Below are 27,997 nucleotides of genomic sequence, written 5' to 3'. Positions count from 1 at the left end.
GCGTGGTGCATATTAGTTACATGAGTCTCCATAGATAGCGCTCCCATTGACATATAGTGACATCTGGCGATAACAAGAGAATTACTCAGAGCGTTTGGCGCCATGACACTTACATAGGGACGCTGTTTCGCATGTATGGCCTGGGGGTTAATAATAAATAACCGATTCCGTCACATGTACGTTACTTCAACGTGTTTTACATCTAGTCTTTAGAATCTAGGTAGCGCCTATGACAGACGACGTAGATCTCGATAGTGTCGCTCCCGCGGCTTGCATTTCTTCGAAATATCGTGTGCGAGCAACTGATTCGTGCAGATCCTTGAAACGTTTCAAAAAGAAAGAGAAAGTCAAAGATTGAAAGTAACCAGAACACAGAATCCGTTATATCGGCGCTGACGATCGGTTGATTATTTTCAGATATCGTATGTTTTCGTTCAGGCTAAGTGCAGGACTCTACGTTTTCTTTTGTACCACCTTACCCGGGTGTGAAACGGGTGTGCATTAGTGGTTACTTTTCATGTGTTAGTGTATGCTGTGTAATTTTCTTGGAGTTTGCTTGGATTTATCTTTTAACGGTGTGAAATGCTGAGAAGCTGGCAACATGCGTACGGCACTATAGATACGGACACACGGCTTAGTACCTGTGAGTATTCACTTAGACATTTCATTTTCTTATTGACACAAATACGTTGTGTAAAGAATATTAGAGGTTATATTGTGTACGATCAACGCTTAACATTCATATAGAACATATCTACTAAGAGTACAATACAAACGTATAATACCCAATATTTATGTACAAATGTTGTGAGAATTATTGATACGTGTAATATTAAAATATAAATTATCAGCCTATTTTAGTTACATTGCATTTTAATGCACATTTTAATTCATGTTAAATGTCTCGTTTAAAATTTGATTTTTTCATTATTAAGTATTGACTAGGTAGAGCAAATATGTATTACAGAAAATGCTAATAAATTATTTGCCTCGTCCAATTAAGAATTCATTGGATTTCTTAAATACAATAACAATGTGATATTAGTCATATATAGTCAAATAAAGTTATTTTTCATTGAATGATCTCATAGAAACATCCTTTCAAGCTATCAAGATTTCAAGGTATCACTCTCTTCATACAAACAATAGGCATACAACATTTAATATAATTATTAATACAACATGTAATATCAAATATTACATATCTATCGCATTACGGAATGAACTGTGGATGAAACGCAACTCGAATGACTCAAGCTGGGGGCGTAATTGCATTTAATTCAAATTAAAATTTGTTCATGTCGCGTACACCCATCGTTTCTGATTAGATTCAACGATTACACAAGGACGAAACTGTTGTTCGCCCGAAAGAACAATAAGAACTATTTTATCGATGCTTTATGCTTTTACATCATCGACGCGATCGACGATGTTAGATCTAGATTGTTATAGGTGTATGTAAACTACATTTATAGAATTTTCGCGCGAATAGGCTGAACGTTGCACTTCAGTTTGACTACTTGTTGCATAATGCATCGATCTGGGTGACCTAACCGAACTGTGCAACGTCTTTATGCATTCGCTGTTGTTTGCATTTCACACGTGTGCAGTAGTGTGCACTTGTGAGGCACTCGTCAAACAATGTACAACTATATGCGAATTGTCGCGCGATAGCCGGTACATATGTTCTAATGTATGAAAAGTCGATACGTTTCGTTTCTTTCATTCAACAATATCGACTGGTGGCCTTGTAATAATTTCACCCTGAATGATCGATAACACGGTTAGCGTGTTAATACTAAACGGAAGGCTCGATGATATCATTTGTTGATGGCCTAGCAGTAGCGCTTGCACTTTTGAGTCCCCAAAGAGACATTGATAGAGGATCCCTCTGAATCCGCGTGGGTGTATGTAAGATAAGTGATATAAGCGGTCAAATTACCAGTGATACGTAATACTGAAAGATTCCACAACATCAGTATTTGTCCTTGTTAGAGTATTAATAGCCAGTGCAGAGCGATTTTTAGAATTTTATATTAGCAATAAACCACGAAGGCAATTTGCTCCACGCTATTTTGCTTTTGACTGAGAAGGATGTTTTTGAGATGAAGTGACGGATGATGGCTGATGTTTGGAAATCATCCGGCTATCGAGTATCATTTATTTGAAATATATATTCGAAGACTAGCGCTATGATTCCTGAGGGTTATGATCATGAATTGGGAAATTCATTCCGCCTTCTGATAAGAGAACTGTGAAAGTCCTGAAAGACTGGAAGATATATAAAGGAACATAGTACAGGGAACAAAACAATATTTATTAATACTTCAAATTTATATAAAAAGTTACAAATTGGTTATTTTGATCATTCTAGTAATTTCATTGTTGAAGATGCGGCGTGATTGAGAAGAGAATTCTTGTAGCATGAGTAAGATTAGGGCAAAGCCTCGTAATTGTAAGAAATTGCGAAATGTATTTCACTTAAATCCTCTAATCCTACATTGATTTTTATATGGAACTCGAATTCATTTGATTATTAAAATACATTTCTAATTGATTTTCGTGGCTATCTTTAGGTGTTGAACCTCGTTTAAACAAATCAAATTTTGGTATTTAATAGTTAGTTTTATTTATTTCTACAGGTAAAATGTATTTTAAAATCGTTCGAGACCGATTATTGTTGCAACTGTTCGATTTTAACGATCGACCAACGAAACGCGTGCACTTTGTTTAACTGAGCTGAAAAACGCGGAACAAATCTCCTCTCACGTGAACCGCATATGTTGCTGAACGTCGGCCAGGTTTTCATTACGTTTTCGTCCCGATTTCACAAAGTTATTTCTGAGAAGAATAGCTTTTCACGAACACATGTCAGTCTGACAAAATTCCTCTTGGCTAAAAATCTCCACCCCCAATAGAGTAGTCATTTCCTGTTGGATGGTATTTAAATCTAGTCTAGCCAATTGATCGTATTATTTCAACTAGTTCGAAAAGAAGTCCACGACTTTCGAATTGGAATAATGAAGTTCTTGGCTATTATCGAATATTCGTTACAAATGTATCCACGAGAACGCAATCATTAACGAATATGAAATTAATCTTCACGGTCGATTCGGTAATATCGGTATTATTTTCGACATCAAATTTAGAATTTATATTCATATCAACAGGTAGCTCGGTATTCGTAATGGAACAAGCGTCGTTTCTATCACGTGTGCGGAACAGATGTTTCCAAAGACAACCTGTTTCAAAGCAGTTTGTAGATACTTGATCACGCTGACAACTAGAAGGTTCAGTCAGTGCCAATTACAAACGTGATTTGGATAGTTGCCTACACGCGTGATTAAAATGCAGTTCACCAGCGTTGGAATGTTCCTAACATTATATTCGCTGGTCATAACGCTGGCAGTGAAAATGCTGCAATATCGTGTCTTGATAATCACATATATATATATATACATACATATTTTTATATATATATATATCTTTGATGTTGCAATCAAGCTGTTAGTTTTCATATTTCTGTTATAAATATGGCATTGGGAAAATTTTCTCTAATACATCTTACACAGATATATGTATAATTTACGTAACGCGAAGACATAAACTTCCTGCTGATAATGATTTTTCATTAGACAACATCGGTGGAAACAACAGTCGAAGATATAAACGATGGATTTCTGACAAATGACTGACCGTGCTAGCATGATTATACTCTAGTTCTGTTATTTGTGATATCATTAGATCTTGCGTTGCACGATATCTGGTCGTGGCGCTCGATGAGATTCCTCCTTCGATTGCGGCGTAAAATATTAAAAACGAGTGGGGTTCCGCTTCCATTGTTCCATTTGCACGCGAAGTAAGTGACCTGTGCACGATCCTCTCATATAAATTCATCAGAAAAATCGTTCCTGTTGTCGGTTATGCTGTGTGCGGTTTGTCTGCTTTCTTCCTTAATTCATTTCCCAATTCCGTGCTAGAGGAAGGACATAGGAGCTCATTTTGAGGGTGTGGCGTCACGTGTGTCCTATCGACGGAATCAACGCCGTCAACGATCGCAAACATGAAAGTTGGCTTCGTAAATAGACGTGCCAATATATCTCTCGGTATACACATACAGTAGATGATCAGTGGGAGATGGGAAGGGCCGCTCCTCCTTGTTATGGCATTCCCCCGACTTATCCGCTTTTATTTCCGTCTCGAAAAACACGGTTGCACCCATAAGCCAATTACACGGATCATGCGATCTTTTTTATTATAACCCACCATCTTAGCATGTTTCAGCTACATCGTGTTTGTATCTGATTTCAAATAGATTTCATCGAATGGAAAAATTGTTTCGTCATTTGTCACGTTTTTTTTTTCCCTCCTTTCATAACCATTCAGATCGATATGGGTTTCTTTGATGTATTTGTTCGATATACGAGAAGACAGAACGTTTACGATTATAAATGGAATTTCCCGCGAAATTCAATATGCCTGGCTGCATCATCATTGGCGTAGATAGAAAGCCAACGATAATACGGCAACACGCTGGACGAAAGATGAGAAACACTTATACGCGGAAAACGTGTACAGTCGAGTGAAAATCGATGCGTATAAAAGCTCTCTTGGGGATTAACATTTCGGTGAATAGTTCGAAAGTGTAACGTCCTTTGCAAATCCTGGCAACCCACTTCCGCTAAAGGGCGGTCCTTGGTAATAACGGGACTTAGATAAGAATTGACTATGTTTTTACGTCTCGTGACCCGTGACTCGAGCCTGGTCACTAGTATATGCCTATGTAATTATGTGAAATCGATAAAATTCAATTATTCGCCGACTCTTCGATCAATTTATTTCAATCGAGATATCGATTTGTTCCTATTATAAATGCTATCGCATTCCTTATTAGTATATTCTTCCTCTCCTTTTTTAACATCGGTATCATACCGTTTATTATACAATTTATTCTACAATTTGTTATGCGAAAAGACCTTGGTTTTATTCGATGAAAATCTTCGTGGAACGTCGATGTATTTATCAAATATACGCGTGGATTTTGCATTTTATCAATAATAACGCGAACGCGCCACGATAAGTAGCGTATGGTAATAACGCAATAACAACGTGTATACGTATCTCATTACTTTTGATACATCTCGTTCCCTATTGCCTCTTATTTACCAACCTGTTTATTTCGGCATTGCGACTTAATTTTTTGTATTTGCTGTTTTCTATCATGTACAAAGGTATAGTATTCCCTTCGTATTTCAGCATTTCATAGAACGTAATTTCAGCAATCTGCAACGTATAAATTGATGGATAGTTTGTTGTAAGTTTGATCGCCTTAAGTAGAATAAGCAACGGTAGTCAGACACGACAGTTAAGTCCTCTTCTTATAGAAATTCTAATACAAAAACTGCTTCTAACTTTCCTATACTACTAAACTCTATCTCTACGACATTATGAGATCAATTTCGCCCATTCTATCTAATTACTGGTAATGATCAACTTCTAATAGTTCAAACACAAAGAGGCGTGCGAGGAATAGTAGTCTGACGTAGATCGCTTAATTCACTTCCGCACGATCCTCCACGTAATGGAAACCACTCCCTCAACCTGTTTGTACTATCAGGCTACTTTCTAACATCGTAATAATACAATATATTTCGTTGATTCTATCCATTCGATTTAATCGTTTGTTATTATTGATCAATTCGATGAAATTAATTAAGACGAGCAATTTCTTAAAAGTACGATAAAACTTTCTCAGAACAGGCAATGATTTTATGGAACGATTTTATGGCCTAATTCGTCGATCGAATGGTGACTAAGTCTAAGCGAGCAAGTGGCACGCGCAGAAGATCGTAGGCGGTTTATATCAGGGAGAGACGAGAGCCGACGCGTCTGTCAGGTAATAGTGTACGTCGTTCCGTCGACATGAAAACCCGCGTCCAAGAAGGGAGACGAAGAAGTAGTACACGTGTACGCGTGTTGTTTTCAGGGATAACGAGAGAGATGGAAGAGTTAATGAACGGATATCGTCGGGTGCACGTTACACCGTTCGACTGTTTCTTGCCATTGCCTGTCCAAAACATGCTTATTAAACTAATCACGAATTAATTACCGTTATCTGGCGCGCGGCGTTCACTGGTTAATCGCGTCGTGGAATTACACTTCAAAACGTAATTTTATCTTTTTCGAATACTGTAACACATCGGTGATAGTGCAGAATATTACATTCAGTGCTTTATCGTACGCAGAGAAAATTTCACAGATTTTAAACGTGATAGTGAACAAGTTGTCAGAATGAGTTATCGGACTATATTCGTTTTCAAGAGCTCGTTATCAACTTGAGGAGATTTCAACTGTAAAAAATCACAAGATCGACGTGATAAAATATCGAACGATTTTTATATGTAAAATATTAGACCGCAGGCAGCAAAAGTGTACGAAGTCGACACATTGCGTGAAACTTATCAGCGTAAAATTTTCTAAATACCATGGTGCCTCTTGGCGGTGAGATTTCTATCTGAAACGAGAATTTTATGAGAACCGACCACGTCAAGAAAATATTTTCCACGAGTGTTTGGTCGTCCTTCGAAAATTTTCGATTTTCTTGCCTGGTTTCGCCATATCATCAGACCATATCTATCGATTGTTCGTGGATTTCATTTTACACCCGATATCACCAAATGATACGTTGCAGCATGATTGCGTTGATCTTGATTACATAGACCTCGTGAATTGCTCGAGTAGTTGCACATCTTGTGTTATTCTGTGTCATTATTAGACGTTGCCGATTTGTGTTTATAATAATACGAGAAACCTTGATTAAGTATTTTCCTGTAATTTTCACGTTCGGTCGAAACTACGGTATTTCGCTTCATTGATTAGTCGCTATTTAACTTCAGTTTTTGACGTAAATGTTTGATATCAAAGATCATAGAGAACAATTGCGAAACATGGCTCCTGATAATCGGTAGTTTCGTGCTATGGTTGATCAACGCAGCCAAAAATTTTCACACGTCCTAATCCACTTGATGCCGGCGTTTGTACGTGGCTATGATTGATCGTCATTCAGGGAAGAATATCGAAACCTCGCGTGGCAGAGACTTTACGGAGTGCAAACGTATTTTTCACACAGTGCTCGTTACATCGCGTTATTGACAAGGTGTTCTTTTCGTCGACACGCAAAGGGACGCTTCAGTGTAGATCAATTGTTTCCTCGTTACAGAAAAAGAAAAAGAAGAAACAAAAAAAAGAAAAGAAACGAAAGAACGAAAATATAAAGTGATCGTGTGTCGTTCGTCGCGTTGATTCCTTTTCCTGCGGTATGAGCGCAAGCTGGATCTATTTCCGTCGTGAATTTGTTCTTAGAGCTGTTTCGAATATTCTACTCTGTCGCAGGAGAATTGCGATACCTGTTGTACAACTCGTCTGGCCAGAGAACCACGTTTACTACTGAATCTTGATTCCCGACGTTGAACAAGCGAGCGTGACGAAACTGAAACTCTGACATAGAGATTCGTTACACGGGCGACGAAGAGTCCCATGTTATATTTTTTCTTTGCTGTTAGAAGCGCATATCGCGTTAGTACGTTCGTAGTGTGGCATCGAAGTGCCTTGCTAAAGTAGATAAGAAACGAATAATACCGATAAGTTGTCAATACCATTTCTGGTCATATTCGTTCCAATGAAGATAAAGAAAAATAAATTATTTTTGTAAGCTTACGTCAGTAGGAGCCTGATAAAATATAATCAAAGTTTCGACGGCCGAAAACCATAAAACGGGTCGAAGGACGGCCGCCAGAAATCCGCCTTGGCCTACTCGATTGAAAATCGTGAGTACATAAGTGCACGCTAATATCTGGACCTTCTCCTAAAAAGCTCTTCATAAATAATACATCGGGTGTATGAATTAATTTAGAGAATAATCGTGTCATTGAAAACAGTACGTGACCAACAGTAAGGATTCGTGTAAGCACAAATTCAACGCAAACTTCTACGAACATTCCTCTTCGTGTTATCTGGTTTCATTGTATAAATAAGTAGAAGTATTCTTACAATATATCTACTGCCTGTCTGTCTTCGTCTGATATGATGTTCGTTTCTTCTAGCGAGTTTTTACATCGAGCTCTAATAGATTCACATTGTAACACTGTAACCACATGTGTAACCCATACAAACGCGATGAATTATCATCGTATAACCGTAAATTGTCGCAAAGTGCTCGTGTCGTGAACTGTGTCTCGTGCACACCCAGAACATCAATATTTGCCTTTGTTTTTAATGGTATCGTTGAATCCACAGACTTACCATTTTTCAACATCCACAAAGTACTTTCAAACAGTGATCAAACTCATTTCGAATTCTTATTACGTTCTGAATTATTTTATGTTGTTCGTACGTGTATTCTTATTTAGACGAATTATTACAATATGTACCTCTACAATATGTATGTCTTTACATTGTATATTCTTAACATCATCGGCATTACATCATCGCAAATTACGTTCGTCGAAAGACGATCGTATTTTACCGCTTGATCTTAATCTTCACCTACGCCTCGTTTTATTTTCAAAATAGATATGTTTGCGTAGCTTTAAGTATCTGTCCGTCTTATTATTACATACCAAAGAGAAGAAAATGCATTATCGAATCGGGATACGAATCGTGATAATTTGATCTGGGATAATTTAATATATAAACAGATAGTACTTATCATATTAAAAATATGGTTGGCGTTTGTTGATCCACAGATTCTACAATATACTCGGTTAGATAAAAATCAAAATTTAGATAAACCATAAAATCATACCATAAAAATTCGAATCCCGATTTTCCTACTGACTTAATAACCGTTTCGATAAACGAGTCATCTAAACGTCTAACACACTTTTCTCCTTAAGCTAAATACTAAAGATAGCCAACATTAGCTACATTAATGAATTCGATCTGATTTAGGCCCCGCTGCGTTCAATGCAACCAACTGCCAGGGGGAGCCCCCAGGTTCCCAGTCCTGGCTTGTTACGTCCATTTACACCTCCGGATCTTTCTTCTATACCTCATATGGACGGTACACCCCCACAAAACAGCGGTGTTCGTAACAGTTCCTCATCCGTGAGCGGCCAAACCAACGATGGTGCCCAACAACAATCCGGTCCATATATCATCGGTAGTCCCATCGATCTCGGCAACATCGATAACGTCGACAATATTGGCCTACGTATAGATTCTCTGACGACTGGGATTGGGAGCCGAAGAACACGTGAACACATCGAACTGCGGGAAGCTGGAGCGCACGAAACAAGTTCCGAAGGTAAAACATGTCCACAGGCTGTTATTTCCTGCAATTGGCGAGTGGAAAGATTTTCTGTTATTAATAGACTGCGGATACAGTTTATGCATTTATGGAAAATTTAAAAGTACAAACATCTGCAGAATATATGTAAGATGAAGAAATATACAGAATATCAAGAGTAGAGCAGACGTTATAGCATTTAATAGATGAAACACAGCTCTATTCAGATTCTATTCTTTTAATCGTGATAAAAAATGACTTGACAAAAAATATTCGGAGTCTAGTTATTCACAATACTATGAATATAAATACGCTATAAATAAGCTCGTAATATGATAGCTAGCCACAAAGTCGTATTGTTCTTTGTGGTCGTAAAGATACATGCCAAAAGGATATATGTTGATAGGATTTCTAGCCGCAAATTGAAATCTCTAATACTGAATGACAGTAAATATTCGGTAGCGAAATTAAATTTTAAGTTTTCGAAGTAGAATTTATTCGGTGTTTAGATCCTACATATTGTAGAATATTCACGCTGAATAATTCTTGTCGTTCCTATTGTTTAATTCGAGATACATTCTGAAATATTATAGAAAGTGAAAAATCTAATAAGAGCTTCCCGTTTTCTTTGTATTTTACATCGTAATATTGTTCCATTAAAATAGCGCGAACGGATTGTCCAATAAAGTATAACATCAGTAGCGCGGAGCTACCTCCAGTCCACCCCAGCGGAAATGTCCTTGGCCTATAGTCTCGGAGCATCGGCGTTGTATATTGACGCAACTTTACCGTACGTACATGTCTACGTATTCATGGAAAATACTGGTGGAGCGAAGCTCGGTGCTGATGCCAACTTGTTGCCGGTAGCAGGCGCATGCGTTTTCAGGGTAACACGTGTACAGGGCTGTCACATTTTGTGGACACCCCCTTGTCAGTAGTGTACTAAACCACTTGAGAGCCTGTGTCTCTAAGCGATCCAAATATCCAACGTTTTAAGCCAACGTTTTCGATCTTATACGTTCGAACATTTCATCAACGTATTTATCTATTATATTATTTTCATATTGAAAATCATCCTATTCGTTTCCTTTAGTTATAGTAGTATTTTTTATCCATCGTTATTTATTTTTTAATTTTAGTATGAATAGGAATACAATTAAATGTTGTTGATCGTAAACGAAGTCGTACTAGTAACATAAATTGCACGCATAAATTACCTAACTATTGGCAATCTAATGGGCCGGATATACATACCTCGGTAAAGAAGTCGCTGATGACCAGTGCCACCTACGAACTAGAATCAGTGTCTCCCGAGCAAATTTGCAGGCGTGACATGGTTACGCGAACTCGCGACTCGAGAATTTTTGCAAGAAGTACTGCGAGTTTTAGAGAACAGTTAGAGGTGGATTAGTTCGTAGGATCGCGTTGCACGTACATTCGTATTTCCGTTGTATCGGTAGGGGTGTGGCGACAGGCGCGAAGCTTCCGCCACGATGACGCAGATATGTAGTTTGTTTAACCGATCGTTATTTCGAGCAGAAAGGTGTTCGACAGGTGTACGTTAACTATCATTTCATAGGAAGTTTTATTATAGGAAGACGTGCGTAGATCTTCACAGAATGTTGGCTATCTATATTGTTTTCTTTCATGGATTAAGCAAGTTTCAAGTCGGCTGAATAAAATGTCAAAATCGTATATCAATTTTGATCGTTATTTTCTAATCAGTAACGAATAATATAATCACAGAGGATACGTCTAATTTGTATTCTTTAAATTCAGTGCCTATTGATGTTTCTTATTCCTCCATTGTCATCGATTGTATTCAATTTAGTAGTCTCGCAATAGGCTGTCTTTTTTCATTTGCAACTTTAATCACATTCAACTACTTGTTACACAACTGTTTTGGTAGTGGTGACGTACGAATGGATAATATATCGCCGGAAGTAATTATTACGTGATTGGTGTTGAGAAACTATGGGATATACGAGCTCAAATATTTTGCGTGCACGCGTGTCGTGGAATAATGTATGTACACTATCAAAGAATAATCATTTAACACCCACGTATCGAGTTTGATACTATGCAGTTTTTGTTTTGCGTAATACGATCTAGATGCAGCAGATACGACTAATATGTCTATATTCGGTATTCACAATGTATATACACAAGTGATAATACTCATATCAAGATGCTCACAGTATTGGTATAACCGGCTGTCCTTGAAATGAGATTTTGACAAATTTTATTTAAATTATAAAATAGATTCGACAAATGTATACATTTTATATGCAAAGTCGTTTAAATTTCAGCTTTGCAATAAGTATATAGTAAATATTTGTTAGTAATACGATGATTTTGTATTATTTTTTAACATTTTGTTTCACCATTTTATAGTATATATAAATAATACAAATACATATAGTTATACGTATAGAATATTTTTAAAATTATCAACATACACGAGTTAAGTTGGAGATTTAATGATCATTAAAATGTTAGTGACATTGAAATGAATTCTCCTTGGGCAATATTACTTTTTATTGACCGCGATAAAATAGTTTTTTACGGAAATACTTTTTAGATATGCAGCTATAACCTCCAAGATGATAATAGAGTCCCGAACTACGTCATTTTCTTCTTAAATAACATAGTGAAATCACTAAGTTCTCTCTCGTCTCTAGACACGTCTGAATTCGTGTATTATTATTTATTTTTCGATATAATTAAACGAAAAGAGATGTGAAACGTTACTGATTTTAAATCGTTTGATGTTATATCATTAACACAGCGTCAAAGACATTAGATTGTGTTTGTAATAGTGTTGTCTTGTCGCGCGATAAATATGGATCGGTGTGGCAAAGAGAAGTAATGTGAAAGACATTTCATTTAGCAACCAGTAACATGGAAATAGCTCGTACGAAAGTAATACAATGGTTCAACGAACTCAGATCCCGGTTTCATCTTTATTTGTATGCTCAAAATCGTAAGTCAACATATTCAGAAAAAATATAAGTGGTTGATTGCAATCAAACACGCGAACATTATAGTTAGATAAGAAATGCCTTCAAAGTAATATTATAAAACGATAAAAACGAATTAATAAAATATTAATAAATAGCATAATATGTATTATTAAGTAATATCGTATTACTGATTAATTATTTCATATGTAACGATCGTAACTTATTTAGTTTATTATAGTTTTGAAGCAGATGTTTCGATGAGAGAAAACATAGTAATATAAAATGATATATATTTTATCGTAGTTGGTCCCATAAGGGCGGAAAATGGTGCATCCCAAGGTGACGATCAGCGGTCTGCGTATCAACATGATAGTAGTGAAGAAAGGGTAGTTTTCATAAATGCTCCCCAGCAGCCAGCAAAATACAACAACAATCGCATTAGTACCGCAAAGTACTCACTTCTTTCGTTTATACCTATGTTTCTTTTCGAACAATTTCGTCGATATAGTAATTGCTTCTTCCTATTCATCGCCCTCATGCAGGTAATCATTAAACAAATCTTACGTACTTAAACAAACGTTTATATGGTACTTTTTATTACACATTATCTTGTTTTTAATTTTAGCAAATACCGGATGTATCACCTACAGGTCGATACACAACTTTGGTTCCATTAATTTTTATTCTTAGTGTATCTGCATTAAAGGAGATAGTCGAAGATATTGTAAGTATCCCTAATCATAAATTAATTTTTATTATCCAATATAAAATATTATAATATCGTTACTTGTAGAAAAGGCATAGAGCAGATGATGAAATAAATATGCGTGAAGTGGAGGTTTTGAGGGATGGCCACTGGCAATGGATACAATGGAGAAATATTGCTGTTGGTGATGTGGTTAAGGTTGCATCCTATTTTTCCCAAGTTGGATGTGGTAATGATTTATAATTAACATATTCCTGCTAGAATCGCTTTCTTTAATATGCATAGGTTCACAACAACAAGTTCTTCCCTGCTGATTTGATTTTATTATCATCATCGGAGCCACAGGGTATGTCTTTCATAGAGACTGCCAATTTGGATGGAGAAACAAATTTGAAGATACGGCAGGCCCATCCTGACACTGCCAGTCTCTTAGATACTGTTGAATTAATGAATTTTCGTGCAAATATTCAATGTGAACCACCAAACAGACAATTGTATGAGTTTAATGGAGTATTGCGAGAAACAAATAAACAGTACGGTTGTTTCTTACAAAAATTTGAGAGATGTTATGAAGTTGTATGTAAGAAATGTATATTTCACTTTTTAGACCTGTAGCTTTGGGACCTGATCAAGTATTGCCTCGTGGTGCAATGCTAAGAAACACACGGTGGGTGTTTGGTGTAGTAATTTACACAGGCCATGATACAAAACTTATGCAAAACAATACTACAACTGCACCCTTAAAAAGGTCGACCTTGGATCGACTGACCAATACACAAATACTCATGTTATTCTTTATACTTCTTTTGTTGTGTCTATTATCTGCAATATTTAATATTCTTTGGACCAAAGCTAATAGTGATGGACTGTGGTATTTAGGTTTACAAGGTAAGAAATTGGCTTATCTTCTCAACTTTCTCGGAGATGATCACAAAACTAAATAATTGTTTATTTATTTCAGAGAAAATGACTAAAAATTTTGCTTTTAATCTCTTAACATTTATGATTTTATTTAACAATTTAATACCCATTTCGTTGCAAGTCACATTGGAAGTAGTGAGATTTATTCAAGCCACATTCATTAATATGGATATCGAAATGTACCATGCAGAAACAGATACACCAGCAATGGCACGTACAAGCAATCTTAATGAAGAACTTGGTATAGTTAATTATGTCTTTACTGATAAAACCGGAACTCTTACGAAAAATGTAATGGAGTTTAAACGATGTTCAGTTGGTGGCAAGTTATATGAGTAAGCGTTTTAAGTAATTTCATTTATTACCTTTTATCTTACTTACTTGTTTTTAAGTAAAAAAATTTGTTTACAGTTTGCCAAATCCAAATATAAATGGCAATGAAGTCGCTACTAGTATTAATAGTGAGCTAATTAGAGATATTGTTGAAGGAAGATCAGTACAAGATTCTTCTCGTCCTGTTGATAAAAAGGCTGCAAACCATGAAAAAGTAGTACATGAATTTATGATTATGCTCTCAGTGTGTCATACTGTTATTCCTGAAAAAATTGATGAAACTGTAATTTATCATGCTGCATCTCCAGGTAATGTATTTATATTAATGTATTTATATCTTTAAGCACTATTCATAGTTTAATTTTATACACGATTATCTAAATAGATGAAAGGGCGTTAGTAGATGGAGCTCGTAAATTTAATTACGTATTCGATACTAGAACGCCCGCTTATGTGGAAATAATAGCTTTGGGTGAAAGACTTCGTTATGAAATATTAAATGTAATAGAATTTACTTCTGCTAGAAAAAGGATGTCCGTAATTGTCAAAACACCAGACGGAAAAATCAAACTTTTTTGTAAAGGAGCTGATTCCGTTATTTACGAAAGATTATGTCCAGCTCCCTTAGATAATAATGACCTTGAACAGAGTAATTTGGACGATTTCCGAGACGTAACTTTGGAACATTTGGAGGCATTTGCATCCGAAGGTTTAAGAACGCTTTGTTTTGCCGTTGCAGATATACCTGATAATTTCTATCAAGTGCGTACCCTTTATTGTTAATTCAATTACATCTTGCTCATCTTGAATAAAATTGTGACATGAACCGTTTTTTAATAGTGGTGGCGTGAAACTTATCACAATGCGACAATTAGTTTAGGAAATCGTGAAAGTATGATCGAAAATGCTGCGAACCTTATTGAAACAAAATTAAGATTATTAGGGGCAACTGCTATTGAAGATCAATTACAAGATCAGGTATGTGTGTAGTTTGTTTTCCGATATATGTTTTCAGAAATGAATGATGGGAATTCATAATGTCATAGGTACCAGAAACAATACAAGCTCTTTTACAAGCTGATATTAATGTATGGGTATTAACTGGAGATAAACAAGAAACTGCCATAAATATTGGCTATTCTTGTAAATTGATTACGCATGGAATGCCATTATATATAATTAATGAATCATCTTTAGATGTAAGAAAAGATTGAGAGCACTATATTTTCTAATTTTCTTAGAAAAGAGTTTTAAAATCAATATCTAATTACAGAAAACAAGGGAAGTTATAATACAGCGGTGTCTTGATTTTGGAATCGATCTAAAGTGTCAAAATGATGTAGCTCTTATTATAGATGGAAATACCTTAGATTTTGCATTATCCTGTGATATTAGAATGGATTTTCTAGATTTATGTTCATCTTGCAAAGTTGTTATTTGTTGCAGAGTTTCACCAATGCAGAAAGCCGAGGTGATCTTGTTATGAACTTATTTAATTTTTATTTGATGTTTCTTAACAAAAGCAATAACGTAATAAAGTTTTTCAGGTAGTTGATTTGATAACAAGTAACAAAAAGGTTGTAACGCTTGCTATTGGAGATGGCGCAAATGATGTAGCTATGATCCAGAAAGCACATATCGGCGTTGGTAAGTTACTTATTCGTTGACTTCATGACAAACAAGAAAGATGTATATTACTAATTTTTATTATTTCTAGGAATTTCCGGAGTTGAAGGTCTTCAGGCAGCTTGTGCTTCTGACTATTCTATTGCGCAATTTCGTTTTTTAAAACGTTTGTTATTTGTTCATGGTTCATGGAATTACAGTAGAATGTGTAAATTAATATTGTACTCATTCTACAAAAATATTTGTTTGTATGTTATCGAACTGTGGTTTGCTATTTACTCCGGCTGGTCCGGACAAATCCTTTTCGAACGATGGTCAATTGGTCTTTACAATGTTGTAAGTTATAGGCTCATATTGTGCTATCATATAATTACTAGAATATATAGTTATTGTATACTACATGTTACAATATACACTATTTACATTAGGTATTTACAGCAGCTCCTCCACTAGCTATGGGTCTCTTTGATAAAGTATGTTCCGCGGAAACTCATTTATCTCATCCAGGATTATATGCTACAAAAAATACTGGAGAATCGTCGTTTAATTTTAAGGTATTGTATTCTTTGTATAGTATTAGTCATATTTGACATTATGTTAACAATTTTGTACAATTTCGACATTGGTTACATAGGTATTTTGGATGTGGATTGCAAATGCTTTAATACATTCATCTCTTCTTTATTGGTTATCGCTGCTGGCTCTAAAAGAAGGCGTGATATGGGCAAACGGCCGAGATGGTGGATACATTGTTTTAGGGAATTTTGTATACACTGTATGTTTTAATTTAATAACTGTTTTATTGTGCTATCAAAATGAAATCAGTTCTTTATAAAAAGAATATATTTTATTTTTTTATAGTATGTAGTTGTAACAGTATGTGGAAAAGCAGGGTTAATAATAAATTCTTGGACGTGGGTCACTCATTTGGCAACATGGGGATCTATTATGCTTTGGTTTTTGTTTATTCTTATATATAGGTAAGTTACGCAATATATCTGTATTTTATTTACATGAAAAATTAGTGAAGTCATTTATTAATTCAATTACAGTAATTTTTGGCCTGTTTTAAACGTGGGTGCAGTGATGTTGGGCAACGATAGAATGCTGTTTTCTTCACCTGTATTCTGGCTGGGTTTGGTACTTATACCAGCAGCAGTGCTACTTGTGGATGTAACAGTTAAGGCGTAAGTATATATCCAATAATTATCATAATACGTTAATTACACGTGTTTGAAGTATATCCTGTTACAGAGTAAAGAATACAATTTGGAAGTCCGTAACTGCGGCAGCTAGAGAAAATGAGATTCGAAAATCAGACCCCGGGGATATATTCAACAGTCATGACTACAGAAGCTCGTAAGTTTTTTTTTTTATATCTTTTTAATATACATTATAGAAATTCAGAATTATTATAGCGACTCAGAATTGAAAAACCGTCACGAAACAAAGGCATATGCTTTTAGTAATTCATATTGGTAACTTATCAATAATATTTTTTCGTATGGGGTTAAAAATTCACATACATTTAGATACATAGCAGTATATGTACCTTGCATGAAAAATTGGTAGAGTAACAAAAACAAAATTACTTATTAATGTTCAATATGCATGGCTTATTGAATGTAACATTTTAACAAACCACATTCACACTAGAATAATATTCATTTTTATCGATGACAATTCCTATATAACTTTCAGAACTAACAAATCACTTAGAGATGCATGCATATAGCGATATACAGTATCAATCTTGTTAAAAATGGTGTTTACGATTTGTTTTCATAATAGTATTTTTTTTCCAAAGGCCGAACAACTTTCCGATGTTTTACTATAGTAGGATTTCTTTATAACAATTATATTTTTAACATTTAATTGTCTCAATTGAGTAGAAAAATGAAAATTGCAACAGGAGATCGAAGTCGTATTCGAGGAGGCGATGGTTAATTCGATGTTGGACCTCGATTTGGTCGCCACGAAGGCGAAATAAGATCAAAATCTTCCCAATTGCGCGCGCAGCGCGTGATCTGTGGTTCACTCATCATACAGGGCATGTTTCAAGTGCACCATTCCGTATTCCATGTTCCTAAAGATTTTCTACAAATTCCCGTCCACTGTAAGATCAGTAAGCATCCTCATATTTTTTATATACCTTACCTATTCCTACCTAGTATCGTCTACCGTCTAATACTGTACGTGTTTACTTTTTTTTTTATTGTATTAAACATTATACAGAGACTATTTACTATGAATTTGTATTGTTCTTTAATACAAATGTAGTATAAAGTCTATTACATATCTGCATATAAATAAGATTGATAATGTTTTCTTTACTTTCTACCTAGTAGAAATAGAATCATTATGTATACTTATGCAATATGGTATAGGAGCAAAAAGGAAGCTGAGGCATTTCATTAATTGTATCTCTGTTTGCTCGTATGGTTAATTGTCATCTTCATCTGTATTTAATTTCATACTTTATTCTGTTTTAATACTACAATTTTTCAAATTTATTTCGAGCGATTTACAGTATAGATTGGTGATTATACTTCGTACGCGTAAATAGTAGCATCGAAGACCAAAGATTTTTCGAAGTATCGTAGCATACGAACGTAGAGAAACTTTAATTATTTATTTCTTTTTATTTTATTTTCAATCGTTTAGCACTTGGATACTAATTGGGTTCACAAGAATAAAGTTGCATTGAAATAATATGCAATAAAAGATATTGTAAGTAATACGGACAAGTGGTTGTTTCGAAAGTAAACTAATTCTGGTAGTAATCTAGTTTGGCAAATCACTTGAAAAAACCCATCGGTATGAAGCAAGTATTCTGTTTGTTAATGCGGTTTTCTGGTATGTTTTATTCGCGGTATCCCGTGAAGGCCTGTGCATGCCATCGCCGAGCTCGCGAGGTGTAAGTACCCCCAGTAGTATGTACGTAACTCCGTAGTGTTCCTGTAATTCTACACTTTCAGGCGAAAGCACTGCTGATTAACCAAACTGCATGATCGTTCAACGGTTCACTTGCAAGGGCACCGCGGTATGAATAATATTAGCACGTGTATCACAGTCACCATTTAATACGATTTTTACATTCTTTCTGTATCGAAACATGTAAGGATAGAAATTGAAATAGATCATATTGGAAATTAGTTGGATGGAAATTAGTAGAATATATAGATACAAATCACGATCTTAGTAAATATTTTTTTATTTTGTTACTATTTCAATTAGTTTCATTCACAGTGTTTATTCGAATTTTCAAATTCCTAAGGGCATATATGTGTATCAATTAATAGTATGAACATTCCCATTAATATATCAAAATTAAATTGTATTAATATAATATTACGAAGGACACGATTTGTATCCAAGTTGTAATAAAAAGCATCAAGGAATATTTAAATAGAACTCTTAAAGATAATAGAGCATCGATTAGAAGAATTATGAACAGAAAGATCTGTATCGCCAACTGATAGTATTTCTAGCACCGCATGAATCAATCTAGATAAGTGACTATTAGGTAGCCGGTGAAGAGAAGGCTACACGCGAGACATATCATTATTGTGGGAAAAGAATTTGAAATATAAGGATGAGGACGACCAATAGACAAACGAGTGTTTCTAAAACAATTTTGAATGCACGGCTTTCCAGATTGACGGAGACGGCACGGCTATTGAAAAACGTAAAAAGTGTTTTCACCAGGCGATCAAACGCCGCCTCCAGAGTTAATACCGATGTGGAACTATCACGTAAGTTGTTTTATCTAACGACGGCCTGCAATCAAGAAAAGCAGAAATAAAAGAAAAACAAGGGCAGTCAGAACGATGGTCCTTTTGTACAAATTCTTTGTCTTCTAAGCTCGCCGTTTGTAGTATTTTCTTTACTCGTTACTAACAAATATATTTACTTAAGTGCACACGCTTTGTTATTCACGACTTTTGCCTATTTAATATAAAAAAATTTTCTTCGAAATAAGCAATCTTCCACAATATTCGCACCTAGATACGTTTTAACAGTGTATATGCGCTGTATTATTATCAAGCTACAAGCTGCACTAACAACATTATTCTAACAAAACTTGTACTTTCACTAATCTTTAATTGTTAGAGTAACTGGTACTTGTCTCGAGTAACTCGTTGTCTTACGCAACGATGTCTTAACTTGTAGTTTAAGAATCTTTCTAAAATCGTAAAAAAGATAGAACTTATTCTGCAAGACTGTAAACCAACATCGATTATAAATAAGTCTAACATTTTCCTGTAGATAGTGCATGTATGTTAATTAATTTAATGTTGTAATAACAGAGATTAATAGGCTACGATCTTTGTTGTTGCACATGCTGCGCGATGCAGATGGATTTGCATTCTCTCAAGAGGAAGGAGGCTCGGTGACACAGACGGACGTAATCAGAGCTTACGATACAAATCTTCCGAAACCTGGCGGCATGTGATCTTAATTCTTCTAGCTAGAGAAACTACACAGATGTATATTCTATAGGTACTTTTTTCGATTAACGAAATCAAAAATAGAAAAAAAGAAAAAAAAACGAAAAGAAAAAAAGAAGAAAGGGAAGAAAAAGGAAGTTTTTCTGGGAATTTGGTACTCGCCAAGCCCTACGTAACGCCTGTCTATTGTGTTTCACAATTGATTCGATATTTCGCTTGTTCTTTCCTTGCAAAAGGGAGATGTTACGATTTTCGATGACGGGCCTTGTAACTAATAGTATTAGAAAGACTATCAAACGACAATTCTAAAAAGATGTATCCCCTGTTTTCTTAAATTATTAAGATCGTGTACGACTAAGAAAGAAAGACAAAGAGAAACCCTATAGGTGTCCTACGCCCTACATAATTGTTTTTGATACCCTCTGAGATTTACTATATCTATTATATACCTCAAATCTCGTCTTGTAAGATCTCGTACTTCTTATAATCATCGTTTTTGTCTTGTGCATTTAAATGCGGTGCATTTCTAAACTCATTTTACGCTAGATCTAAATCTTAAGAGAATCATTACGCACTCTGAATGTATATTCCGTTTTTGTAGTTCAACGGGAACGTAGTTTTTTTTTTTTTGTGGAATTCGATGAATTTAAGAAACGAATAATTATTGTAAATGGAAAGAAAGATTTGTTTGTGCGACTGGCGATACGTAAGGCGATACAGAGAGTTTGACTTTCGATTGCGAACATAAGTAAAACGTATATTCTAAATATGTACTGTCAAAACAAAAAGTATATGAATAAGAAAGTATTCGAAGAATTATCCTTTGAAATGTTTATCGTGTAAAAGGACTAACTAGCGTTCTGTCGATTGTCGTGATTTAGATGTTAAAAGAACATTGTTCCCACTGGATTCCACGTTATTCGTTCATTCGATTCGTTCCTTTTTTTTTTTTTTTTGTTCATTGTTAAATCAACTTTAATATACATATTTTGCGATTATATATACGATAGTTGCGTTGTTATCTAGTCAAAAGAATTTGATGTAAGTGTGTTTCCATTCAGAGATTTACTCTTCCGGCCATTATAAACACTTTTTTTTATGTTTACGACTGATAAATTTATTATTAAACTTATTATTAAAGAAACGATATGTGCACATGTATAGCAACAATTTTGTGTACATTATATTCAGGATATAGTATACATATATGATTATATTCAGAATAAAAAGAACATAATTCAGAAATATTGTTTATATTGTTGCAATTGTTCAATTTTTCAAACTTATGACAATTGTTAGAGAAACATTTGAATAATTGGTTCGACTATATGTATGTATAAGTGGATTTGAAATTTTTATTAAAATGATAGTATAATATAAATATGTAAGTACAAAGCACATGTAGATATATTGTATCAGTAAGCTATGTATATAAAATGTATATATTTCTCTCTCTCTTTCTCTCTCTCTCTCTCTCTCTCTCTCTCTCTCTCTTTCTCTCTCTCTCTATATATATATCTATATATATAAATTTACTTAATTTCTACAATTCTTTTACATTTTACTTAATTTTCTCGTTCTTCTTCTTTCTCTTATTCTTTTTATTTAATCTATCTTTGTATTATAGCATACACCATACCCCTGATTGACGATGACGAGATTAATCATGCCGATGAATTGACCGAGGAGTACTTAAATTGCACTGAAAACTTCGACCACTCATATGGAAGACTTAACAATTACTACCGACTATAAAAATTTTATGTAACCTTTTTTTTTTAACGTATTTACAATTCTACCTCGACTCAGATTAAATAAGTACTCGAGTGATATTAATTCGCTGAAAAACTCCTTTTCTTATTCGTCTTCCCTTTTTATTATTGACAATAAACTGCTAGACGTTTTAATCTTTTTTGTTCAAGTTATCATTGCCGGTTCCAATTTTAAACTAATAAAGAAGTTTTCCCGATCCTCCCTATATCGATTCTTCAATAAAAATTCCTTCGTGAACGAATGCACCGGATATTCGTATCCTTGAGCTCGTTTCTGACAATCCGACAACCAAGTCGCAACTTCGATCACGCGTTTCATCCTTGGATCCATATCCCTTAATCTCTTCTGCTCTTTGATACGAATTTTACTGTTTAAAACAGCGTTGTGCCAACGATAGAAATATTTCCACGCTAGATCCTGTTGCCTCGTCATCCACGTTAAATCTGTCTTTTCCTCGTAAATCGTATTTTGATCCCTTTTATATCTTATCCTGTTTAAAACGGAATTGAGGAAATTCTTGCTACAGCCTTGCTTCTGTTTCAGATCCGGATTACTTTCCAATGATACATCCTTATTTCTGTTAGACGTCGCAGCTAAATCCTTTGAAGGGTTTATTCTACCATTCGTATGGATAATACTATTGCCTTGTTGATGGCATTTCGCATTATTTAATCGCAGAAGTCTCAGCAAAAGGTCACCCACGTGCGGCATGCAAGGTCGATTCTTTTCAACTTTAGCCCAAGATCGTCGGTATGATAAAGCACACGGGTTCTTGTAAATCTTGCAAAGTCTTTCCATCACTTCGTATCTAAATCATCAAAACATTTAATTGAACAGACAGAAGTCTTTGTAACAAAGTAAGATAATTATTTAGGTACACGATGTTGGTGCGTATGTACCTATTCGCATGATGAATACGCAAGTAATCCCATGTAGTTCGCAATCTGAAAATCGGAGGCGACTGCAATCCCGCCAAAATCGATCTGCACGAGTGAAAATTCCCCATAGCGAGGCACTTTTTGGCGGCGTTCACGAGCCTCGCGACAATTCTACTTCTCATGGGTAATTTTCTCACGCCCAAAATTTCACTTCCAATTAGACAAGAAACACGATGACTGAATGCTATCCACGCTGCTAAATTAGGCGCGTTCCTGGAGCTCCTTTGAAAGACCAAGATCTCGATCTCCTCGGCGGGAATTCGGACGAAGAGGTCGCGATCTATGAGTGTTAGCTGCGTCGCCAAAATGTCGCTGTTTATATCCCAAATTGTTATTCTGAAGTCCATTCTCAATAATCTTCTTAATTGAACAGTAGTATTATTTTCCTTGTTTTCGAATTTCTGTCTTCTCTTGGATCCATTTCCAGAGAAGATTCGTTCAAGGAAACTGGGTTTTTCCTCAGGAACAATGGTAGAATCATCTTCGCACTGACACTTCTTTCTTCTCCTAAACAGCTTCCTCCTGGTCGGTCGTTCCTTCTCCTGGCGAAAATTTCTCAGATGGTTCAAGTGCAGTCTCAGCTCCCTGTCGCAATACAATTAACACGTTCAACGCGATGACGATCACCGGTGACAGATAAAAGGCTTTTCGTGACGTCTGTTGTCGCTAATTGTCGTATGATGAATATATAAAATACACATGACTGTGGATACTTATGAAAATTTATATTTTTATAGATATGACCAAGGAAGTGGAACTTAAACACAAAATTTGTTTCACCTACCAAATGCCATAACGAGTACTCTACTTTGCATATTCTATGCATTTTTGCATAAATGCATAAAAATTCATGGTCTCTAATAATAGTACAAAATTCATTACGTATCTTATTATCCATTTTAATTTAAAATAATACGAGCCGCGTGAGCGAAAAGGCATCTGATATAGGTCTCGCGGTAAGCGTGTTGATAAGATGGATTTTCTAATTCAATATTTTTTTTAGTTACTACCTGTAAGCGGCGGAAGCAGGTCTGGGTCGGTACCAGTATTCTGGTGTCCAAAATAACACAACTCGTCCCTTCGCAGTAGTCCCGATCGACCCAAATCTACCAGACTGAAGTTCGGTATACGAAATACTAGCTGCCAATTGTCGACGAGATACAGGAAGTTTCAGTTCCGACTCGACGGGCTGTCGACGAATGGTGACCAGACTGAAAGATCGTCGACCTTGAAGAGTAGTTCGTTCTCCAGGTTGTACCGACCAGGGACCAAGGGCGTAAAGAAAATGGGGCGCAGTACAGAGACCGTATCTCCTAAAATGTTTGGAATGTTTCAAGGACTCGCCTCTTTCACCTCTTTCTTTGCCCTCCCACACCTTCACAGCATTCTCCATGAGGACGTAAATATTCTGCACGGTCAATTGCAAAGGGAAGCAATCGGGATCCGTTTGGATTGGACCAAGAACCAACCCTGAATGACACTTCTCTGGAACTCCAAAACCAAATCGAGATATTCTTCGCGCGAGACATTTCTTCGGACTCTTCGATTCTTCTTCTTTCGCGACAGCTTCGTTGTACCAAACGTTCCGTTTCTCCCTGACTTTGTCTTCGAATATCTTGGCTTGCAAATTACGAGGACAAGTCTGACAGGTCGCGTAGAATTTGGTCTTATTGCAATATTTGCGATTGTGATCTCTGACAAAGAGTACGTCGCAAAGACCATCGTTCTTGCGTCTCTCCGCGAAGCAACGACAAGTAGGCCAGCTACGAGACCCTTTCTCGATTTTGCCCGGAGAAAAATCTTTTAATTCGGCCTTAATGTCTTCCAAACTGGCACCGGCGAATCTTATAGGAACAGGAGTGTATTGACCGTCTACCAGCTCGCTGTAGGATGGTCCGAGGTATAAGTCCTTGTGACGCCATGTTGGAGGTGTATAATCACCGGCGCCTCCATAGTGAGTCCATACTCTGTATCCAATTATAGAATGTATTACGACGAAGATTTCTTACAAATGGATAAATATCAAGTAACGAAAGGATCACCTGCACACCGCTCTTCTTCCATCTTTTCTGAAATCTTTTCGAAGCTCGATCTCCGAAGAAAGGATGTATAAAGTCGAGCTGCTCGCTGAACTTGCAGCGGTCGTTTCCGATAACGAGCTTCCGTTTGTCTTGTTCGCCAGCAAACTTTCGACTTGCTCGCACCATTTCTTCCAGAAAATGTTTCTTCCTTGTATACCGCCGAGTTCGTAATAGCTTACTCTTCCATCGATGAATCTAACGATATTAGTAGCGGTCAAAGCGCTATTTAATAAGTATCATCTCGTTAAGAAAAGTAGAGAAAGTTGTGAAAGCAGTTCATTTGTATCGAGCATCTCTATTTCATGACTTTTTATTTTTCAGCAAATTTCTACCTTGCCTTCAAGGTTTTGCGATGTCTCCTGTTGAACACGCTCAGACTAACGCATCGTAGAGGATATAGAGAAATCAGTTCGAAGCTCTCGATGGTAGGATCGAGGGTGCGCGGACAGAAAAACCGCGAGTTTCCTTTGAACACGTCAGCAGCCACGATTAACTTGGATGGCGTGAGACCAAGTGAAACTTGTCGAATTCCATGACCGTTTCTGGTGGTTTCAGCAAACGGAGATTCCACGAGGACGACGTCGGAGAAATCAGAGTACTCGGAAGCCAATAACTTTTGAATTCTGTTCTGTTCTTGCTCCAAGTTTCTCGTTCGATGACGAGATCTGATTTTACATGCTGGTTGCATAGAGCCGAATTTTTTTTTTGAAGAACGCAGGAGGTAGAATCGTTTAAACGAGTCATCTACGAGATTCAGCACGGCCTTTACATTTTCTTGAAAGGATGTCCGATTAATACGACTTCGTTCACAAGAGGTTAATCGCTTCTGAACGAATCTGTTATCACGACGTAATTTCTGTCAGGGGGAGTTTGTAATTGTGCCAAATTCCAATAGACCGATAGAATCGGAAGCTTGAAGTTGTATAAAAGTGAAGTAATCGGAAGATTATCAACGTTCAACTACAGTAAAACCTTGGTTATCTGAATTAATGAATATTTGAACCAATTACATTCTATTCGCATAATGAAACAGGCATGTTTTTGTATTCCTTTTTGCGAATAATCGTACCTTCCTCTGACCAATGTCTGGACAATCGAGGTTTTACTGTTTTTATCATTTTTATATAGTAATAGGATTATTTTACTAGGGGGAAAAATATAGAAACGATCTGGTTCCATTAGGTATTATCGTCTTTATTTTTCAGTTCGACGGCTCCATCGAGTTTCACGACCTGTACATTAGTCGGCGACGGAGGGAACTCTGTTTAAAGACTCGGGCCTACGTGGTAAAAGGTGTCGCGGCGCCTGTCATTTCGGTTAATTAAGGGTACTTTAGCCGTTTCTTATTCCTTAGACGCTATAATACGATAATAAATAACATATAAAAAAAGACATACAGGTAAAAGACGTAAAAAAGAAGCTCACCAATAGGGGGAGCGCTCTTTCATCTAGAATAAAAAGTCGATGTAAGTTCAAAGAGCGTGCAAAAATGTACAAAGTGGCAGAGGTACATGGTGGACTCCTAAAACGGTTCGTTTCGACTTTTTTTTTCTTTTTTTTTTCTTTTTGCTTTTTTTTCTTTTATGAACGGAAGCTAACTTTTTATCGATTATTATGTTCGGGGTTCACTTTGATGGTGACTTTGTTGTTGAGAGCGGACGCGAGCTTCTCGATGTTGCTTTGTGGCAATTTTCCCGGTTCCGAGTTCGTTGTCTCGTTGTTGGACACCACTGTGTTTTCGGGGATTGGCTTAATACTTGGCTGGGCCTCCTGAAACAAAACGAACAATTGTTTTTACGAAGTTTGCTCTACTTCACGTTTCTTTAACGTGTTCTTCGTCGCTTTGTAATCGCATCTGTTAACGTCAAACGTGTAATTAACGTAATTTATACTTTTATCGTCTGTTGTTTTGTGCCTGGCGACTTAATCGACTACTTATACTAAGCATCGCGCTTATCAGCCAAACGACATAATGACATTACACACGTTTCGACCTTCGTTTACCTTTCGAAATTCATACAACAAAAATTCCACTCACCCCGTCAGTCTTTCTTCTTAAGTTCGATCTTTGTAACGTTGCAGCCAATTCGTTCTGCAATCTCGACACCACTGGCCCATTCGCCAATTCATCCGTGCCGTTTCTATCTGATCGAGACTGCTGCGACAGGAAGTCGAGCTTAGACGGTTGTTTAGCTTCCCCTTCGTAGGCGCCTATCCTAATGGCGACTTTTCCAGGGGCTGGCTTCAAGTTCGGTGCGTTCGCAGCTGCCGGAGACACGGCTGCTTTTGTCATTTCCGGCACGGGACTCGGCGACGTCTCCTTTCCATTCACTTGTGGCTTGTTTCCGGTACCGTGTCGAGGACTTCCGTTCGACGTGACCGTAGAATTATTTTGTATGGGGAAGTAAGTTGGTGGTGGCTTTGGAATCACTGGGTTTGGAGCCTCTTTCAATTTAAACGACTCTATGCTTTGCATCTCCACGGAATCCTCGGCGCTTTTGGTCTTCGAAAGAAGCGGAAGCGGGGGTGGAGCCGGTGGTGCTGGAGGCGCTACAGGCGCTACAGGCGCCGGAGGTGCTGGAGGTGCCGGAGGTGCTGGAGGTGCTGGAGGTGCCGGCGGTATATTGTTTGTCGGCACTGTCGACGTGTTCAATACCCTTTTTTCTTGTTCCTGGTGACAGTTTAATGAGATTAAGATAAGCAATGATAAATTTAGCAATTTATACAGCAGAAAAAGAAGTCGAACGATACATATTTAATTTTATAGATACTATGTTTTAATCTATTCAGTCTACCGAAGGTTGTTTCGAAATATAGTTAAGATTATGAACGTATATATTTCATTTTTTCCACTTTAGGTATTCTAGACTATTCTTCGTTCAAAAATGTAGATTCAATGCTAATCGGTCAGATAAATTC

General features: G+C 36.4%; 3 protein-coding genes and 1 long non-coding RNA gene across 24 annotated transcripts in view; 1 reads left to right on the top strand and 3 right to left on the bottom strand.

Moving 5' to 3' along the window:
• Positions 1-143: 143 nt before the first annotated feature.
• LOC126918686 (probable phospholipid-transporting ATPase IA) lies at positions 144-22,193 on the top strand. Of its 21 annotated transcripts, none has more exons than XR_007711409.1 (23): positions 8,121-8,277; positions 8,950-9,304; positions 12,553-12,791; positions 12,875-12,973; positions 13,043-13,153; positions 13,241-13,488; positions 13,563-13,843; positions 13,917-14,211; positions 14,288-14,517; positions 14,595-14,971; positions 15,050-15,187; positions 15,256-15,408; positions 15,483-15,680; positions 15,757-15,856; positions 15,927-16,171; positions 16,264-16,389; positions 16,470-16,610; positions 16,697-16,815; positions 16,888-17,022; positions 17,090-17,194; positions 17,748-17,960; positions 18,721-18,752; positions 20,194-20,315. XR_007711409.1 is itself a non-coding variant. In XM_050726856.1 (23 exons), exons 1-22 carry the CDS (start codon positions 8,275-8,277, stop codon positions 20,289-20,291), a joined length of 3,942 nt encoding a protein of 1,313 aa, XP_050582813.1. In that variant the 5' UTR covers positions 8,122-8,274; the 3' UTR covers positions 20,292-20,338; positions 21,914-22,193. The 21 variants fall into 21 exon arrangements, 20 of the variants coding, with proteins under 20 accessions (XP_050582815.1, XP_050582816.1, XP_050582814.1 ...); XM_050726856.1 differs by lacking the exons at positions 17,748-17,960; positions 18,721-18,752 and adding exons at positions 19,493-19,590; positions 21,914-22,193 and having other exon boundaries at positions 8,122-8,277; positions 20,146-20,338; XM_050726873.1 differs by lacking the exons at positions 8,121-8,277; positions 8,950-9,304; positions 17,748-17,960; positions 18,721-18,752 and adding exons at positions 10,622-10,842; positions 11,196-11,311; positions 12,106-12,269; positions 19,493-19,590 and having other exon boundaries at positions 20,146-21,743.
• On the bottom strand, positions 2,297-10,668 carry LOC126918694 (uncharacterized). The gene is made up of 2 exons (XR_007711412.1): positions 10,541-10,668; positions 2,297-10,473 (listed from the first exon to the last, which is right to left on the bottom strand). It is a non-coding gene; the product is annotated as an uncharacterized LOC126918694 (long non-coding RNA).
• LOC126918692 (uncharacterized) lies at positions 21,760-26,111 on the bottom strand. Its single transcript, XM_050726888.1, has 5 exons — positions 25,411-26,111; positions 25,040-25,273; positions 24,008-24,964; positions 22,959-23,582; positions 21,760-22,867 (listed from the first exon to the last, which is right to left on the bottom strand). Exons 1-5 carry the CDS (start codon positions 25,764-25,766, stop codon positions 22,204-22,206), a joined length of 2,835 nt encoding a protein of 944 aa, XP_050582845.1. The 5' UTR covers positions 25,767-26,111; the 3' UTR covers positions 21,760-22,203.
• Positions 26,112-26,251: 140 nt separating this feature from the next.
• LOC126918690 (uncharacterized) overlaps positions 26,252-27,997 on the bottom strand; it is a 37,398-nt gene continuing 35,652 nt past the window's right edge. Inside the window, exons 13-14 of the mRNA XM_050726886.1 lie at positions 27,117-27,749; positions 26,252-26,848 (exon numbers count right to left, since the gene is read on the bottom strand). Coding sequence (XP_050582843.1) covers positions 26,681-26,848; positions 27,117-27,749 — 801 coding nt within the window. The 3' untranslated portion in view covers positions 26,252-26,680. The remainder of the gene's footprint in view (positions 26,849-27,116; positions 27,750-27,997) is intronic.

This window comes from Bombus affinis, chromosome 7 (assembly GCF_024516045.1).
Source record: "Bombus affinis isolate iyBomAffi1 chromosome 7, iyBomAffi1.2, whole genome shotgun sequence".
Lineage (NCBI taxonomy): Eukaryota > Metazoa > Arthropoda > Insecta > Hymenoptera > Apidae > Bombus > Bombus affinis.
Note: the sequence above shows the minus strand (reverse complement) of the source record. Positions and strands in the feature narration are given on the sequence as shown.